The 20,651-nt window shown below is 43.8% G+C and overlaps 1 protein-coding gene across 1 annotated transcript; it reads right to left on the bottom strand.

Annotated features, from left to right (window-relative positions):
- Positions 1–17,155: 17,155 nt before the first annotated feature.
- SKIDA1 (SKI/DACH domain containing 1) lies at positions 17,156–20,017 on the bottom strand. The gene has a single exon (XM_058182750.1). The coding sequence runs from the start codon at positions 20,015–20,017 to the stop codon at positions 17,156–17,158; it is 2,862 nt and encodes a 953-aa protein (XP_058038733.1).
- Positions 20,018–20,651: the final 634 nt, after the last annotated feature.

Here is a 20,651-nt window from a genome sequence, read left to right as displayed (position 1 = left end):
CACTGCTTTCACTTTTTGACTGGAAGCAGTTTTCACAAACAGAAGGACACAGCGCCTTAGAGCATGAACAAAGTTCTTCCCATCTCAAGTGACTTATGCAACATATGAAATCAATGGAAGGTTTTCTTCCTAACCTAATTGCTATGTGGGGAGGATTTGGGGTGCCACAGCATGCATAGAAAATAGGGTTAATACTTCCCTCCTAATTAACCTCTCATGGAAGCACCCCCTCTCACCCTCCCATATGGCAATTAAATTTAGAGAAATGTTTTGTGTTAGCACACGTGGAAGCTTTTTTTCCCTAATCTTGATTGCCACATGGGGAGATTGTCTAAGAATTGCAGCCTGTGGGGGAAAGAATGCTTAACCCTTCCGTCACTGCAATTCATTCTAAAAATTTTCTTCACAGATGCCTAGCAATTTAGCTCTGGTTGGGGGATTTCAATTGGCACTAATGGAGATCCAGATTTTTACCAAATACAAGTGAGGGCCTATCAAATGGATTCTGAGTTAAGACATTTGGCAATGCTTAGAAACACTCATATGTGGGAGTAAGCTCCACTGAACTCAATGGGAGTAATTTATGAGTCAACATTTGTAAGATTGCCTTGCAAATAGTTTCAGGTATTTCCCTTCTACAGAGCCTGATATTCTCTAGCCATCTTTGAGGTGGCATAAAGTAATGCCAGGATAACATTTGTTGACTCCTATACTCTATACCAGTTTGGAGGAACTGCCAGATGGTTATTCAGATTGTGAACTGGTCAGTTACAGTACAGTGCAGGTAAGATGTTTGACTTTCCTGCCCTTCCCTTTCAACACATCATCAGCTAAGGGGGGAAACATCCATCAATTTAACACTGCAGCTGGAATGAAGAAGGTCTGGTTGTAGGATTCTGTTTGGCTTTCCTGGGATGGTTGGCCCCCTTCTTTTAAGTGAAATAGGAAAATAAAAGACCCAGATGCAGGGAGAAAGGAGCAGATTGGACAAAGAGCAAGATCCTATGAAATAGCTGCCACTCTTACTTTAAGTGACAAGTGAAAAAAAGGAATCCATAAACTGGCAAATAATCAATATACCCCCAGTTTACCAACACCCTTATTAATTTTGTAATGGACAGTGCAATAAGCAAAAGCAGGACCACTGACTGCAAATAAAAGCTAGATTTTTAAATACTATTAATGCAGAAAGGCTTAAAAACACACTTTCCCCTTCCTCATATCTCTTTCCTATCTTCTAAATTTAGAAGTTAAAATTAGAGAGAAGGTGACATCCAAATGGGGCAGGATTGTGCGGGAAGTTGACAGATATGGAAAGAACTTGGGAAAGAAAGTGTTAATGGAAAGGGCAAAGGCTGGGAGAAAAATGGTTGCAGAAAGGCTGGCTAGTGACCAGAGGAATGGGAGGGGGTGTCCCTGTCTCCTAACACTCCAAAGACATATCTCCAGCCACATACACCCAGCGGGTCACATGATCTCTCCTTCAAGATAATGAGTGACATACTTTACACACTTTGAAGCTACAGCAGCAGTGGTGTCTAGTTAAGGGGTGCGGGAGCACCTATTATTTTAAACAGGACATCTCATGTCTCAAGTTAAGGCTGCATCTATACTCATAGGTTGGGAGAAGGAAGAGACAATCTATGAAGCCTAGAAAGAAACTGGATGTTTTCAGAGCATGATGGTGTTGGGCTAAACTGCCCAGAGGTAACAAGGTTCTCTATATATGCTGGTAACAAGTGTCCTGGAAAACTTTTGCCATGCATAACTGGTTTTCTATGTTTATTTGTTGTGTTTCAGTATATGGCACTATTTATAGCCTGATCCTGAGAGGAAGGCTTCTGACAATAAATGTTGAGAAATAATAATTAAATACTTGAAATAAAAAGGTAATATATATCCAAGCAGGGCATGGATATCATGAAAACTGATGTGGTTTGCCAAAATAGAAAAGCATGGAGTGATACTGTAAGTACCCTGTAGTGAAAACTGTATTTCCTTTTGTTATCTCTTGCCTTTAATTTCTTTGGCTTGTAACTTATTGTCTTTTGCATACCATTACCTAGGAAGTATTTACAAGAGGGCAAATATGAAATTCTTGCAGAGTGCAGCTGATTTAGGGGGAAGGGATGTTCAAGAGACTAACACCCAAGCATGGGAAGAAAGCATGGGAAGAAAGACAGATAAGATCTCCACAAATGGCTCCCCTCACACTGTTTCTCCTCAGCCCTAGGTAGTCCTTGACTTACAACAGTTCACTTAATGACCATTCAAAGTTACAATGGCATTGAAAAAAGTGACTTATGACCATTTCTCACACTTACGACTATTGCAGCATTCCCATGATCACATGATTTATATCTGGATGCTTGACAACTGACACACATTTATGACGGTTGCAGTGTCCTGGGGTCATGTGATCCCCTTTTTTAACCTTCTGACAAGCAAAATCAATGGGGAAACGGATTCACTTAACATTAATTTAATTTAAGAACTGCAATGATTCACTTAACAAATATGGCAAGAAAAGTCATAAATGGAGCAAAACTCACTTAACAAATCTCTGAATTAGCAACATACATTTTGGGCTCAATTGTGGTTATAAATTGAGGACTACTTGTATTGCTGTATGGATGAGTGGAAATCATTTATTTCTCTCTGTTTCTCAGATTTGTCCAAGGAGTTCCAGATGAATATTTCTGTTTTATTTTCACAACTTCTCAGTTTAAACTGAGAAGATTCTGGAGGCTGTTCAGGCTAAACAAGATGATTAGGGAATTCCTGGATGTCCATTCATCTTAAAGATGCTAAGATTGAGAAACCCTGGCCTAGAAGTTTCATAATTAAATGGGAGGGGGTCAAATTAGGGTCACCCGTTCCTAACAACAACATATTATATGATTTCAGATAATTCCCTGGAGCTGGATCCTGGCCATCCCAACTGATATTTTCTCAACAAGCAAACAACATGCAAGACAAAAAAAACACTGAAAACATAAAACAAAGGGAGGGATTTGTGGGGGAGGTGAGAAGACAGGGACTAGAGCAGGAGTCTCCAACCTTGATCCCTTTAAGACTTGTGGACTTCAATTCCCAGAGTTCCTCAGCCAGCTTTGCTGGGAGTTGAAGTCCACAAGTCCTAAGGAGACCAAGTTTGGAGACCCCTGGATTAGAGGACAGTCCCCAGGCCTTTTTGAGGTACTTGGGGTCTGGGGCCAAATGTTCATTTAATCACTAGCTCCCTTTTCTCTCTGCAGTCACTGTGGATGTGATTTCTCCCTTTATACTCTATGTTTTTGGTCCACTGATATATGAAAACTATAAAAATAAGTATAGAAATTCTGATGATTATTCCAATCTTAAATGAGACATCAGTGCAATTTATCATAGTAGCCCAGGACAACTGACATACCCCCCCACAACACACACACACACACACACACACACACACACACACACAAGGTTTGATGGAGTCCCCTCTCCTAATTGATAAGATATTCTTGGATTAGGAAAAAGAAGTCCCTCAAGTCAGACCTTCCTTCTCAGGGATACCCTCCATTGGCCTTCCTGAGGATCCAAGCTCCTGCAGCGCCCCCCACCCCTGCAGCACTCAGCGGGAGCTGCCCAGTCCGATGGGCTCAGAAGCAGCTGTTTGGCCCCAGACAGAACAAAGGGCGAGCCCCGTAGGAGAAAACTAGCGGAAGAAAAGAAAGCCCGCAATGATTCCCCTTCCTTAGGGGTGGAGATGGGGGGGGGCAAGTCCCAGCACGTACGGTGGTCCCTCCAGCACCTGCCTTTCTAAGCACAAAGCCGGCCACTTCTTCACCCTCTAGAAACAGAGGCCCGGATCTGGGTGGAGTGGGGCCTGCCAGCAGCTCCCTCCACCTCCCGCGCGGGAAGATTCGAAATATTCCCGAGGTCGCAGAGCGATCTCGCTTGGAACAGAGGATCTGGGCAGAAAAAGTCAAGTTGGGATCTCCGCCCCCACCCTTCCAAGTATGGACACTGACCATTACAAAATACTCAGTTTCCCTTAGCAAGGGCTTCTTTCTTTCCACATCCATGCCCCCACCCATCCATCGGTGGCCCAGCTTTTTCCAAGATCTGCTGGCAACAAGATAGCCCGGGGGGGGGAAGTCCTACGCACGATTTTAGTCAGGTTTTTTCGAAAATAAGCACTTGGGTTTGCCTCCGAGTCAGCCTGAATCTTCTTTCAGGCCCAGAACCTCTGCGGAGATCTTTAGATCTGGACGGGAACATTCTCTTTCTGTGAACCAGATAGATCTCCAATCTATTCCGACACGATTCCACCGAAATTGAGAGGATTCACCTCCAAGAAAATTTCTTTGGAGTTTTACAGAGGCATATAGATCCACCCTCGGAGAGCAGAACTCTTCCCCCCTCCTCTTCATTTTGGTTGTGAAGATGCTTAATTAATAATTATGTCACAGGACATGTAATCAACAGCGATATTTTTTTACAAGGTCATCTCTTTCTTTCTAATTGAGTTCATTTAAAAAAAACACACAGAGATGAACACATTCGCCAAAGTTAAATGTACTTTCTAACTAATTTTGATGATTTGGGGGAAGAGGCCATCTTGTTCCCTCAGCGGCCCCACCCCCACCCCAACAATTGCCCATGGATTTAAATACAAAGCGGGTGAATCAAAAATATTACTTAGCATTTGAAATGAATACATAAAATTGTTGAATCTGGGTGTTCCTGCTTAGTGACATTCGTGGAAGAAAAAGAAATAGGCAATAAAGAAACCATTAAAATGGTTGGTGGTGGAGAGAAGAATTAATAGCATTTTCCACGCTTCTGAGAGCCTAAGAAAGGTTCTGTGAGCGATGGGTTGTTCTATCAAGAAAACGTGCTACATTTTAAGCATAGCTTAATTTTAAAATTTCAACGTTTTAATGTTGTTATTTACTTTTTCTACGAAAATGCTCTTTTCACTTGGAAAAACTCGGCAACGGTGGTCTCTGGGTTCTTTTCGAGGAAAAGTGAAGGGAGTTGTGTATTTCAATGTATTTCTCTGCTATTCGCAGGAAAGTGATTGTTTTTAAAATGATCAGCACGAACAAGATTAACGATAGCGATTTCATTTGAAAATCCCGGGCTTGTTTGCATGTCCCAAGCAAGGAGTTTATGGCATTTCCCTCCCCCCCCCCATCACTCCTTCTTTGGTAATCCTTACTCCCATCCTTCTCTTTACTGGAATGGCGATTGCTGCATCATCCTGCTTAGCCTGGCTGTTTAGAAGGAACATAGAAAAGAACTGGGACTGCAGCTTTCATCGCCCTCCCCAAATTGTTACCTCGTTTCCTTCTTCCTGAAAACCTTGCTATAAAATTGCTATTCACTCCCATTGGCATAGATACATAAATCGATCATTCCAAGTTACATAATTCAATCTATTGGAATAGATTGGTGATCTTTGGAATTGCGATCTGTAAAAATTCGAAAAGCTTTCTGATGGCTTTTCCTTGAGATGGGTTTTATAAAAAAAGAATTGAGAGATACCAGGAGGACATCAATTAACTAGGAAGTCACTAGGAAGGCTTTAAAAATGTCTCTCGAAAACCACGAGCTTGGAGCCGGCAACTGTATTCATCTGTTTACTCCTCGCCTTTTCCACAACAGGACCAGTCTCCCAGGGTATCGATCCGCCATTGAAATCTCACAATGGTTAGATATTCCGATTGCAACAGTATGCGTATAGATAGGTGGAACTGGGTAAAGCCTGGGAATCGCCTGGGAGCCAACCGCCTCCCATAGTCTAAACAGCAGCCCTTATCTTCCTTTTATTCAACCGTTGCTGTGCAGGAAATGTGCCCGAGGATGAGAAGCCAAAACAACAGCAGAATGCTATCAACTCTGCGATTCCCCACCCCCACCCCTAGGTTTTCTAGTCGCACTTTCTTTGACCATATAATTTTTTCGGCTTTATGCGTCTTTCTAAAGCAACCGATCTGAGGGCCAGAGAGCAGGAGGAATCTAGCCTGCAGCCTCCCCCGCCACCGACACGCACATAAACACACAAACATCTCTTCAGTCAAGCCACGCTCGGTATCCAATCCCTTGTCTAGAAAGTCCCCTCAAAACTACCAGCCAAACTGGAAAGTCAGCAGCGATGCTGATTTTTAAAGGCATGAGAGTAGCCTGGTTTTCACCCAGCGCCACCAGAAATCACTGTCTTTCTCGTCTTCGCTGGAGAGAGCAGAGGGTATTAGCTTCAAAAATTGCACTTTCACAAGCGATTCTTTCAGAATGAACAAGTTTGTCATTTAATTGCTCCTGAAAATGGAATGGGAGACAGAACGGGGAGTAAGGTGCATGTATAGCATTGCAGAGAAGTAATGTCTTTTCCCAGTGTATAATAGATACGTTATATTGGACATGGGATAAATACAGGAAAGAGTATGGTGTTACTTTAGGATTGTCTTAACTTTTTGGTTCATCTTATCAGATATATAATTCAGTGGATGTTTGAGTGATAAATCATGAAGCAACCTTAAAGAGGTAACAATATTCCTTTTATTCTTTGGCTACATTGAGATAATAGAACAATCCCAATAAAATGGCATAAATCATAGAATCATCAAAGTATAGACTGATGAATTTTATTGTGATGCCCCCCATTTTATTTTATTTTATAGTAACTTTTATTACTGCAGTATTTCTCACCTGAGTTTTTAATTTTATGACACTCTTTTTGAATATTATTCCTTTTGCTAGAAGAAGAAAATGTAAATTGCTCAGAATCCCCTAGGATTGGTCAGGCATATAAACCCCAGCAATTAAGGAAATAAATAAGTAATTAGAGAAGAAAAATAGCCAACTGCATACAAATACTGATCATTTCAACATTGTTTAACATTATACTGTACTTTCCCCATGGGCCAGGTATAATCCAGAAGAAATGTTGCAGAAAATATATAGTATTTAATTCCCCCAAACTTGCAATTTCCAGCAAAAGTCACATAAAAATCCCAATTGCTGTTTCCCTTCGTAAGGAAATTCCTTCCATCCTAACCAAGGATGCAGGGAGACAGTTTAAGTTTGATCAGGATTAAGAGCAAAGTAAAGCAAAGACCTGTCCAGTCAAATGTCCTGCAAGGAAGTAAGACAAAGGGGCATTTCAGGCCAGCCTCTAAATTGGCTTGTCAAGCAACCAGGTTGGAATGAGGAACTCTTTTCTAGATCAGATTCTAATTTAGTTGGTTTCTTCAAGTCTTTGACTGAAAGTCCATTTGTGTACTTACTAGGCCCCAACTGATTCCCTCCAGAAGATGAAATAGATTCTAGGATGGCTTGCTCTGCTGGTTCATCATATGGATATTAGCAGTCCAATATGTGCTGAAGCACAATTCCCTTTCAGCAGGGCAGTGATAGGGTAGTGCCAGGAGATCACTGATTGGTCTTCCAGGAGGAAAAATAGTTCAAAAGGCAGTTAAGGCTTTTTTAAAAATGATCTATACTGAGTTCTTATCTGGGGAAAAAAATACACATATTTTATCACACTGACTGAGAGAATGAAAAATCCATAAACTGCTTTTCCACCAAGTTCCTCCTAACTATAACTTTTGGCCAACACCACCCTTAGGGATCTTAGCTTTTCTGCTTCAAGAGTCCATCATGTTCATATTTCTCAGATGTATATGGTGGGAGATACTCAGTCCAAGCCCCTTCTCACTCACTCCCTTTGTCAGCTTTACCACACATTTTATTTATTTTTTCTGAGGAAGAAAAGTTAAAAATGGATATTTATCCTAAAGAGGTCAAGGTGCAGATTCAAGAAATTAGGACAGGTTGGGTACCATTGGTTAATTGATACTAGGAGTACAAAGCTTTATATATACTTTATATAAAGTACAAAGATACTAGGAGTATATAGTCAAGTTTTGTTTCCTGTCCTTTAGTAGAACAATTATGTACAATATCAAAGCTTGTGCTTGTGCTAAAATACACCATAAACCTTTTTAATATGTTAATCTGAGAATTTCCAAAGTTTCAGCTTTTAATTTTTGAGTGCTTGAACTCTGAAGCCATATGAATTCTCTTTTCCTTTCTTTCTTTCTTTTCTTTCATTCTCTTTCTTTCTCTCTCTCTTTTTCTCTCTCTCTTTCTTTTTCTTTTCTTACTCATTCATCTCACACATCTACATTTACCTAGAAACAATGCCTGCTGCTTTCACTGGACCTTCTGCCTGAGAAAAAGCTCCTGGGATTAAGGAGTGTAGGAAACATAGGAAAACAGAAGATTCCCGACAATCCAAGGTTTTTCTCAATTTTTGTCATTGTGCATGTGAAATGATCTAGCCTAGAGAGGCAACAGATATACTTCATCTAGATTGCAAAATAAATATATAAATATTTGCCTGATTTATCTTAATCTTGAGCACTTTTGTATCACTTAATCTGTAAAACTGCAAAAAGGAACTGCTCCAAATTGACTCCACCATGCTGTGAATCTCAGATTTAGAGAGATGCTGCAGCCTTGCATGGATCTTTCTTTGGGATGGAGATTTTAAAAGAGAAGCTCAGTGTCGTTTTCTCCCCGTTTGCTTGGACACAAAGCGGGGGTGGGGGTGGGGGTGGGCAGGACGAAGGAGATCGTTGTTTGAAATGCAAAAGGAAGCAGGGAGAGAGGGGAAATGTGAACTGACCCGAGCGATCGTTTAAATGGGATGGTTTATCTCAGCGTATCTCAGGCTTGCTTCTCAACTAGAGTTTGGGACATTCTTCAGAATGTATCTATAATGATGAAAATCAAATAGAATTTGATAGAAACATCCCGGTTTTTGCCATGAGGAAATGGGAAATTAAATCTTAGAAGGAGAAGGGAGGGGAAATTGTAAATGTTGTGTCTTTCCATGATTTCTGAGGAAAAGGAGTGTGTTCACAAAACTCACCCTCGGATCATAAAGTGCTTTAAAGAGAAAGCCCTGTGGAGTTTAGCGCCCTGGCAGCGACTAACTACGATCGAAGAGTAAATAAATAAGGCTAAGTGGTAGCGTGTTAATTATATTTCCTTCCGTTTTTTGTTCAGCTTTGTTTTCGTGAAATCTGGGAATGTTTCCTAGGCCTGATGCTTAGGCTCGGAGGAGAAACGAGAAGGAGCCCCGAAGCGAATCTCCTGCTGAGCCTGCTTGTTATTGGCATCTCTCGAATCAGAGAACTCAGAGCACTACGGGGAAAAAACCCCAAAGAAAGTGCCTATTCGCTTATATTCAAAGTCTCGGCTCGGGTATTTCCATCGCATCAAAAGTGCTGTTTATAATATATAGACACACGTGCGCCGAGAATCTGGTATGTGGTGTCGCCGCTCAGCTACCGCTGAGCCAAACCAACTGCCCTTTCATTTTCCTTTGAAAACCAGAGAGAGTGAAAAGCTCTCGCTTTAGCAGCCTCGCCGCGTCTATCTACGCCCGGATCTCGTTGAAACTGTCGCTTTGGCCAACGCTTGCCTGCAACCCGAGTCCAAATCCTACCCTGATGGGATCTCCCCCACACCAAGTAAAAAGACCTTTGAATTTTTAAAAACAAAAATAAACGATACATCGATTACTAAAACGAGTAATGGAAACAACTGGAATGCTGAATCTATGTAATCACCTCCCATCTTAATGTTACAATGTGTTTTCCCCCCCTCTTTGGAGATTGGGCTCTGTTTTACAGTCCCCAAAGGTGTTTGCTAAGAATCGTATTTATCTACTTGATGAGCATTAGTTTCATAAATGAAATTGGTAGATTTTCGCCTTTTCTTCTCTAATACTTTTCTTCTCCTTTAAAAGTAAGTTAATCTGTCTCTTTTAAGAAAAAGAAAACTGAACTTTGAGAAAGGCTGCCACAGACTGTAATCTTTATTTTGTCTACATATCTAGAGCTCTGGATTTGGAAAACATTTGAAGGGCGAGAGAATCCAAGGAGACTGTGGGATTGCTTTTGCAACCGTCAGCCTCCATTTCTCAAGGACATTTCCTGTATCAACCCACCGGTATTGGCTTCGACATCTCCTCCGCTCCCTTTATCTTATACAATGAGGAGGGGAGGCGGCCCGGGGAATCATTACATTTGGAGACAACTTCCTTTAAAGTAAAGTGTGTGTGTGTGTTGGGATAGCATTAGTCACATAGCTTTACTTGGCCCTGCTTTGTGAGCAAATATGGAAATATGTCTTAGCTTAAAAGAGTTGTTTTCATCTCAAAATGTCTTCTGCTGGAAAGATTGCAAGAGTGGATGTTCCAGTGTCTTTTCTAGGAAGCCAAATCAAGGAATAGCCACAAAGAGTTGGGAAATTGAAAATAATGTATGCGCCCAGCATTTACGTGTGCATCTATGTATATACATACATGTGTCAGATTCTAATCCTGCCTGTAAACTTTGGGGATGGGGTGATGCACCTTGGAGGAGGGAGCTGTGAAGAAAGGTCCCTGCTACCTCCTTTCGGCCATGACTGATCCCTGCCTCAGCTCTTTAAAACAGGCAGCCATTTACTGCCCCTTATTGCCCCACTGACCAGGTTAGCTCATAAAGCTATTCACACGCCACAAAGGAGATTTTCTCAACAATTAACAAGAAACAACATAATAAAGCCATTGACAAAGGCCTGGCTATTTACTAGAAATTAGGCACTCTTTAAGAGACTAGTGCGTAATTTCACACACTTTACAGCTCCCCAGCGCATATTCCAACCACAGAGCAAACAACCTGGATGCGGTTTTTGGCCGCTGCTGTCGCCACCACAGTCCGGGGTGATTTCTTTCCTTACCCAACCTCCCCCCCCACCCTCCCAATTCACACGCCCCGTCATCATTAAACTCGTTTTAAATAGTGGAATGGCTGAGGAGGGACTATGACCTCTAAACAATAAGAAGACACCAAACTGATCCCTGGCATCTGATGGCCATCCCAGGGCGTTTGCGTTTTTCACGACGGATCTGATAGGGCTAAAGCCAGCTGGGCGATGGCGTCCTTTGACCTGTGAGCCTGGTCCCCCAACTAGGGATCTAGCCGGACTTGCAGGATTTCGCCCCTAGGGAGAAAGGGCTGAGAGCCAGAAAAGAGGTCCCGGGCCGTGCTGCTCTCAGAGGCTGAAGCGAAAGACTGTCAGAGGGTCGCCCTGCCTCTCCCCGAGCTGCCTTTTTTTTTTTTTTTTTTTGGAGTGGCCTCATCGGGACATCCTGGGCAACTGCGTCCCCCTCTGTTTTCGCCGAAAGAAGACCCTGATTTTGAGACTCCCGGCTCTCTGCGGCTGGTCCGGAAAAGGCACAAGGCCCGGGGAGGCTGGCTTTGCGGGGAAGCTGGAAAGCTTGGGGGGCGGCGGCGGCGGCAGCGATAGCGCTGAGGAAAGAGACAAAAGGAGAAGTGCTTGCGGGAAGCTGAGGCGAGAGAGCCCGGGCCCAAGCAAGGCGAGGCCTCCAAGGCGGCGCATAGGCCTTCCCCTCTAGCCTCTGAAAGGCCACCTTGAAGTGGGTCTCTGGACGACTCCTCCAAGAGGCCCTTCCGCTTCGCCTAATGAGCTGGTAACACATTCAGGCCGAGGGAGAAAGAAAAGGGGAAGAGAAAGGCCGGAGACACAAGGAGAGGCCAGCCGGGGCGAAGAAACGGCGCGAGGTCCTTTTTTTAAAAGCAGGCAAGATGGCGACGCCGCGGCTGTGAAACGGGGAGCCTCTTCTCCTTCGCCCCACCACCTCCACCCTTCCCAACTCCTGAGATGCTCGCAGGGGCCGTGCCCCCTAGTGAGGCCGCGGAATGGGGGAGACCCATTTCCTGTTCCTTCCTGGCTCGGAAATCGACATGTGGGACTGTTCCTGAGTCGGCCGTCTCCCCCAATTCGCGGGCAATTCTACCGGCTCTCAACCCTTGCCCTCCCCTGTTTACAAACACAGCTGTTGCCGTAGCTTCGCAAATGCACCCTAAAGCCACCAGCAGCGAGAGAAGGTGCAGGAAAAGGAAGGGGGAGGAGGGGGAGGTGATCTCGGCATCTGGAAAGGACGGAGCGCCTTGTTTTTGAAACTGTCAATTCTCTCAACCCCTATTGTGAGAGCTTCATGCAAAACATCTCAGCCCTTTTAACGTTGGGCCTTGTGAGGCTGCCTCGGGTTGAAAAGGAAAGGAAGAGGAGAGGAGGGGGAAGAAGCAGGGCAACGCAAATAATTATATCAGAATAGACACGCAGAGAAATTACAACATACCCTGCAATGTGTGTGCACATTGCAGAGTATGTTGCATGCACACTCACACACACACACAAACACTTAGTGGGATGTGAATCTAGGGGAAATGCATTTAGTCAACACAGGAATATATTGCAATCTTTGTCAATTAAGAAAACCAGCTGTTCTGTCCTTTAAATATCCCAACTCCATATGAATGGTGGTGATTGGTTTTTTTGGTTTTCCATAGAGCTGATATATGAAATTTCTAGGAAAATATTTTACCAATGATCATGAAAGCAATTGAATTAGGTAAAATCCTGCCTTTTGTCATGCTGCTATGGGAAGGGGAATACTTATACAATATCTGAAAGGAAATTTTCTGCCACCCCCAAATGGAGATGCAGTTGAATCATGAACTTTTCTTTATCTTTCCCCTCTTTCTTTTTTTAACACAAGTGTCTTAACTGTAAAAAACCACAGTAAGCAAGCATTTCCTGTCTTGTATATGTGTTTCCCAAAGGCCACTTTTGATCTTAACTCATGTGTAAAATGAAAGGAGATATGATTTCAAGTGTTGTCTTCTTACAAAAATCTGAATATCTGGCAAAATAGCACAATCTGTATGTGGTAGGTAGTGACTATATACCCCTTCCCAATTTTGCTGCTATTGCCAAAATACTAAAAATTTTCTTGTGAAAGAGGAGATACAGACAAATACACACACACACACATTTGCAAAAATATATGAAGAGGAGTCTTCCATAAATCAGACATTTTTTTCTTTTTTACTTCCCAGTGGTGTTAGAATAAACAAGAGATTTATTTTGTTTTTCATTTATTAAAATAATTTTGCCTTTTCACTTAAAATGATTGAGTTTCTAGAGGCTATTTCCTTTTGCAAACCAGGAGTTGATGGCAAATTCATGAAAATTATTTTCACATCCATTCCCTTTGAATACTAATTGTATAAAGTCCTATTTTTTCTTTGTGTTGAAGAGTGAGTATATCATGGCTCAGTTACCTGGCAGGGAAGAATTTCTCTAGTGTGAGCTTCCAAGGTGAAGCTTAGAGTATGTGTCTATTTTAATAGTTTGGTTTAACCCCAAGGATTATGTATTCCTGCTTATGAATAAGTGGATGGCGGTTTCTGATGGGTATATTGGCATGTGGGAGTATTAAAATAAGAAATTTTCACCTACATTCAAGCCTTGTTGAAAAATGAAGAATGTCTTCTGTGAATGCTACAAAGGTCTCAGTTTCTGGGAAGAACAAGCAGACATTCCTCAGGTCATTAATTTGGGATGCACTCTAAAATTCTCTGCTCCAAAGCAGACCAACAGAAGACCAGGGGGTTGCTCTGCAGCAGACAAGGAGCATGTGGCTTTATGTTTTCCTCAGCATTCCTAATAGGACAAGAATATCTTGGATTTACAGGAATTGTTAGAATAGAACATGAAAACATCCAGCTGGACTTAGGACCTCTCTTTTTCTTCTTACATTTATTTATATTTTAAAAGGTGACTCCTTACATTTATTTGTAAATGTTGTAAATTTGTAAATAAAAAAGGCTGATCCCTTTTTTCTCTTAAAACTAGGGCTTTAAAAAAATCTCAAAAATAAGCACAGAAGCAATTTGCTCCTAGACTCCCATCATCCAATATATGATTTAGTAGTTGAAATGATCGGATGGATCAATATCTTTGATTCAAAACTGTAAAAATCAATTAAAATAATATCCAGTAAAAAATTATTTCAACATTTGGGGTTTTCCTGTGTCCTTGTATTTACCAGCCACTGACTTTAGTGATCAAAAACAATGGAGGAAAAAAATGCATAGGTATGTAGAAAGCAATAAAGAGGGAAGGAGAAGGGGATAAATGGATGTTTTGCCCACCAGATTGTCAGAAATGTAAAAGGCCTTAGTTACACATGTGAAAGTAAGTGACCTCTCTAGAATTTGGGAAGATTCAAGGGTGGGTGGTTTTTTAAGAGATTTTTTTTTTTACTGAGCCATCAGTCTACTGGAAAAGGCAGCCTGAAAAGCTTAGTGTTCTTTATCTTGCAACTTTTCAAAACTATAACCAACAAATTAACCTTGAAAACCCTAAAGTCAGATTATAAGGACAGACCAATTTTAGTCTTATTTTATTTTTAAAAAATTAATCTCACATTTGAAAGTTAAGCTAGTTCAATTTGGTATAGTGGTTAAGATGCTGGCCCAGAAAACCACAAGCCTGTGAGTTTTAATCCTGCTTTAGGTATGAAAGCCAGCTGGGTGACTTTGGCCATTCTTTCTCAGCCCAACTCACCTTACAGGGTGATTGTTAAGTAGAAAATAGGAGGAAGGAAAGAGTATTCTCTGTCTTGAATTATTTATAAATAATAAAGGCAGGATAAAAACATTTTAAAAAACCAGTGTGGAATGTTGACATTTGCCTGCTCTTTTTAACGCAGAAACCAAAAAAAAAACCATCATTCCATTTGTGAAAGCATCAGTGTGGAAAGCCTGTGTGAGTTTATCTGGATGAAGGAATGGCAGGTCTTAGGACTGTAGGTCTTTTGGCAGACCTCTCTTCCCAAAGGAGTAAAAGGCCTTTTGCAAATCACTTAGGGGTTGCTGAAAAAGCAAAAGAAGAAAAGGAGGGATGTTCCAAGCCAAAAGACGTTCATTCATTTGAGATTGGATGACACACATCTAGATACACATATATCCAGGGTAACATTTCTGCCAGAACAATTTCATTTGCGTTCTCATCTCCTCTTTTTGAAAGCATCACATTTTAGCAAAGCAATTAAAACACATAATGCAGCCCTGTAAATTAGAAATATAAGCCAGTAAGAGGGAGCCTGACTATGCAAGCAGGTGAAGGTATTTCTAAATATATTTGGCTCTTTCACATAATTTGCAAGGACTTTATCTTCCTAACTGGGCCTGTATGAAATAGAGAAGAAATTATCTCAGTCTATTTGGAATATATAGAAATAAAAAAGGGACATGTAACCTAGAGCAGAAATGTCAACATTGTAAATAATAACATATGCATCACATCTCCATAAGAAAAGTTGAGACTGATGCTCAGGATAAACAAAGGCTTGTTGCTTTTGTTGTTGTTGTTTTGCAATTGAAGATATATTCTCTTGGGACTGCCTCTTAAAAGGATATCCTTCAGCATTTTTAATTTAAAAGGAAGATGTGCTCTCAAAATCTGATCAAGGAAAAAGAACCAGATCCAAAGAACTGATTCAACAGCTTTGGAGGGGGGGGGGTTGTAACTAATATTGTAAAAGTTCTTTTCTTATCTCATAGTTATAATATTTGAGACATTTTCATCAGTTTTATAGGAACAACAATTATTCTCTAGAAGCATCTGTCCTTCCAACCAAAGCTTTACATTCTTCCCTTGCACCTACTTCACAAAAGAATGAAAATGAGGATAATCCTGAAAGAAATAGATGAACATTTTCTTTTTAAAACAGTGTTTTATTTGAAAATAAAGCTAAAGCATGCTTTTTCAAGAGTGCAAATTTCCATCATTTTGATTTACTGTTTCCATTATCACAACATCTAGAAGTCCGCTTGCTTCAATTATGACAAATTTTAAGTGCAAATATAGACAATTGCCTCTGATTGTCATGTGCAGTAAAAATGGTCTTGCTACAAAGATAGGATGGTTGGGAAAACTGAAATTTCCAGGTATGTAAGAAAACAGTGTCACATCCTGGTTTCAGACACCTGAGTTTGGGTGATCACAGCAGAAGGAATTTGGGGCTTCTGTTGTTGAATTAAAAATGGGGGAGAGTTTGGTTGCATTTTCCTGCAATGGAAATCTGAAAAAAATAGTATCATTTTAATTTTTTTCAATCTGAGAGACACACAGTTATGGATACTCCATCTTTCCAATAAAACATAGCTTCAGTCTGCTCCACTGCAATCCTAATTCTTCTAAGACTGCAGTCCTTATCAATCATTCAGGGGCTGGTGTGGGGAAGTGGCTTTCTAAATTAAACGTGCATAAGTCTGGTCTGTGATACAGGAGACTGAATGCTGTAACCAAGATATTGATATGTGGACATTCTGAACAATTCTCCTCCTTTACTTCTATAAAACTGACTTGTCCTGGATCATTTTATTTTTATTTTTAACAAGAATCCAACTAAATTTAACTGCTTCTATTGATTTTCAGCTGTGAAAGAAACAATTGTCCCAGCAATGATCTAAAAACATACACTCTATGCTAAATGTAGGCATGTTAGTTATTTTGATAGAAAGGAGATGAGGTGAGGATTAAAAGGTAGGGGAATACTTAGAAGTTAAGAAGAAGCGCGCACACACCCCACCCCACCCCCCTCCACCCCGCGCACACACACAACTAAATGATAAAAGTCCCTGTGCAACTTCTTGCTGAAGTAAATTGAATAAAATTGTACAGACTTCCATGTTCCAGATCTAGTGCATTACATATTAATGGCTCATTCAAATAATCTTTCAACTAATACAATCCCAAACCCCAAGCATTTACTTGTCACAATTGAATTGAGGTACCAGGTGCATTATGAGCAATCTGAGACAGTAAAGTGTTCCAGCTTTGAGAGAGTTCACTGAGGTGTTTGTTTGTTTGTTTTTAATTAACTTGAGACTTTTGCTTGAAGTAGTCTGTGGAATGTTAGATCTCTCTCCCTTCATGCACACTACTGCCCTCTTCCCCCCATGATCTGTTTTCATGGCAAATAAAGTAATCCAATTTTTGCTGTCTTCTCCCCCCCTCCCCCGCCCCCCCAGTGACTGGGAGGGATAAACTAGAATCAAAATGCAAGCAGATGCGATAGAAGAAAAACCAGAAGAAAAACTGTAGTGAAAAGAAGGTGTTGGGAAAGGGAGAGAATCAAAATGATATTAATTATAACTATTATTATTATGATGAATTCAGAAACTCAAGCCATCCACACATCAACCATAAAAGTAGACTTCCCATCCTAGCTCTTTCTTTAGTTCAGTTTCCTGAACTTGTGGCTGGGGGGAAGAGGTATTGGTGGCCCACCCAGCTGCCATTTCCAGATAGGATGGCCCTTGGGTGGTAGTTGGGCACTCTTGGTGGTGCTTAAGGTATAGGCTGGCATGAGATCTCCATCTGGGCCAACCACCAAGGATGGAGGGCAGGGAAAGTTGGCCATGAAACTGAATGGCCTCTTGAGGGTGGAGGTTACATTGCTGGCCACCCTCTTGCGTCGGTTGAGAACAGTTAAGTCATCCAAGCCGCCTTCTTGAGCTTCTGGGAGTTTCCCTGGAGGTGGCCGGGGGTTGCGTGCTGATTTCAAATTTGGCTTGAGTGGTGCTGGGCTTGGTATGGTGGCTCTTTTGCCCAGGACCAAGGTGCGGTAGTTCTTCCTCACCCGGGCTCCAAATTTGTAATCCCCATCCTCAGGTTTGGCAGCAGAAGCAGTGCCTAAAGTGCATGCAGCAAGGGTCCGGCTCAGAGATGCTGGACACAGAGTGCTCTTGGGAGGGCTAGGACAGTCCTCTAGGCAGGTAGGATCTGCCTTGGTTGACAGCAGAAGAGTTCCAGGATGCAGGGTGGGGCCCGGCTGTGGTGATGACTGGCAGTCTGCCTCCACCTTGGTCTCCGGGTCACTCTCTTCCCATTTGAGTGGGATTTGTACTGGGAGAGTGCCATACTCAGCATTAGCACTGCTGTCCTCAACTTTGATCTGGGCAATGGGCACAAAAGGGAGGAGCTGGACATGGCTTTGGAGATCTGGACTTGCAACAGCAGCAGTTCCCTGGCAAGTGGCTGATCTCACATTGAACTGGGCATTTCCCAGAAGCTCCTTGGACAGGTGGGTTACGGCAGCAGTGGTGCTGTCTGCCCCAGTTGGAGAAAGAGGAAAAGGGTGAGGGTGAGAGGCAAGGGCAGGCTGACAGATCTGGCCCTCTCCGAAAAATCTTGCTTGGGGCAAAATGTAGTTTGGCTTTAAGCTAGAAGAGTCACCGCAGGCTAACCAGGGGACCCCAGGCAGGTCAAGAGACTTTACCTCAGGCACGAGTGTGGAGTGGTCCTCGCCAGTCAAGAGGGGTCTTCCCTCGCCGCCACTGGCTCCTTCCGTGGGCTGTTCCAGCAATCCTAAATACGCACTGCCGGCAGGCTGAGTGGTGCAGTCGAAGTCCGGCTCAGCTTTTGAAAACCAGCCAGACGGGATCTTCCAGTCCTCAGGTCCTTCCGACGCTTCGCATTTGACGAATTGCGCTGGACCTGGAAGCTCCTCGTGGCTAGCAAATTGAGGCGGATGGGGCACGAGGCTGGCTGGAGTCTGGAAGGTGGGCGATTTGCAGAAGCTAGTGCGCCTGAAACGGATACTCTGGACCGAGACGTGGCTGGACCCGGAGCTGGAATCAGATTCCGAGCTGGTCTCTTCTTCCTCTTCCTCCTCCTCCTCGTCTTCTTCTTCTTGCTCTTCCTCGTCAGAGCTGAGCTCACTGGAATCCGATGCGCAGCTGCCTTCCTCCTCTTCTTCCTCAGAAGAACCGGAATTGCTGGTGCTGCTCAGGCTGGAGCAGAAGTCGGAGTCGTTGTCTGCGTGATTCGAATAGGAGCTGGATTCCGAGTCGCTGCTGTAAGGATCCGGGAGAGCCGGGGCAGGCTGCGGGGTCAGAAAGCCGCGCAGTGCAGGCAGCCTCTCTGCCACGGCGCTCCGAGCTGCCTTGCAAGCTCGGGGCAGGATCACCACACGCCGCCCGCACCCGGCAGAGAAACGCCTCTCGGTGCTCTTTCTCCGCTTCGTTCTGCATCCCAGACCCAGCGGTTTGTTTCTAGAGACTGCTGCTGCTGCAGCTGCCGCCGCCGCTGCTGCCGCCGCCGCCGCGGCGAGCTTGGGCTGAGTGGCAATGGCGGCCGAGGAATGGTAGTAGTAATGAGGATGCTTGGAACAGAGTAGGCTCCGAAAACAAGCGGGTTCTGTGGCCAGAGAGACGTAGCCGGGGCCAAACTGGGCCGTTTCATAGTTTACAGCCTCATCGCTAGGCGATCGGGCAAAGCTTGGCAAACTGCGCCCGGCGGATTTGCTCCAAAAATGAGGTAGATCCGAGGCCGGTAGGAAAGCTCCCGCTTGTGCGGCCGCCGCCGCGGCGAGCTTGGGCTGAGTGGCAATGGCGGCCGAGGAATGGTAGTAGTAATGAGGATGCTTGGAACAGAGTAGGCTCCGAAAACAAGCGGGTTCTGTGGCCAGAGAGACGTAGCCGGGGCCAAACTGGGCCGTTTCATAGTTTACAGCCTCATCGCTAGGCGATCGGGCAAAGCTTGGCAAACTGCGCCCGGCGGATTTGCTCCAAAAATGAGGTAGATCCGAGGCCGGTAGGAAAGCTCCCGCTTGTGCGGCCGCCGCCGCGGCCGCCGCCTTGCGCCAGGCTGCTTTCTTTCTGCTGCTGGCTTGGCTTGTAGTCCCTTCTTTCAAGCTCAGGCAAACTTTGCTGCCGCCTTTCCAAGAAGCCGCGTAGGGGTCGGGGCGCGGGGTTCCCTGGCCAGGCTGGGCGCCTCCCCGACGCTTGGTTCTCAGGACCCGTTCGGTCTTGCACGAGGTATAAAGCGCTTCTACGTCCTCGCGGGAAATAAGGGTGCATTTGGCGGCGTGGAACGCTATGGAGTTGATGGACTTGAGCTTCCGCAGTTCCTCCAGGTCGCATTGGTGCTTTTGGACTTTCAGGTGGTCCATGCGCTTGTGCACCGTAGTGCGCGGGATGTTCTTCAGAAGATCTGTGAAGACCTGCGAGAGAGGGAACATCTGCTTGCCCCGGATCATCAGGTAGCCCAGGCGTACGCCATCCACCTCTTCGAAACCCGACTTCAAATCTTCCATGGTGAGCCTTAAAATAAGTCTAGCATCTGGATAGGGGAAGCGGAAAATAGATGGGCGACGGCCCGCCGTGCACCCCACAAGTTCGAACGGCGATCAGCAGCAGGAAGAAAAGGTGCGATGTCGGGCGGGTGGGGCGGCAGAGATAGACAGAGGAAAAAAAAAAAAAGAAATCCACACACGAAAAGGCAATTTTAAAAAATCCTTAGCCAGATGCTGGATTTGGTCTCAAGGCATCCTACTGAATGGAAAAGAACAAAGCGTGTTATTCCTGATCAAACTTCGGAGGACTAAAAAAAATCAGAAGCGCAAGGCAGAAAGGAGGAGAAATGGAAAGAGCCCTGGAGGGTGGAAATAAAAAAATCATGTCCTGGGGAGTGGGAGGGAATATATCAGTTTGGTGGCCCCGGCCTTTTTCGCGACGTAGCTGAGGAGGCAGGCTCACTACCTGTCCTTGGGCTGGCGGCTCTTCCCCCTGTCCAGCCCAGGATAAAGGAATGTAAAGCCAGAGGGCTGCTGAAGGAGGCAGAAGAGCCACGCAGCCGTTCTTCCCGCCGCTGCTTTCGCTCCAAATCAAATGACAGAGTGAAGTGAGCTCGTCCGGAGACACCTTCATCAATTAATTCCCCTAAAGCCA

The sequence above is a fragment of the Ahaetulla prasina genome, chromosome 4 (genome assembly GCF_028640845.1).
Source record: "Ahaetulla prasina isolate Xishuangbanna chromosome 4, ASM2864084v1, whole genome shotgun sequence".
In the NCBI taxonomy this organism is placed as follows: domain Eukaryota; kingdom Metazoa; phylum Chordata; class Lepidosauria; order Squamata; family Colubridae; genus Ahaetulla; species Ahaetulla prasina.
The sequence above is the reverse complement of the archived record's forward strand: the minus strand, read 5'-3'. Positions and strand labels throughout refer to the sequence as shown.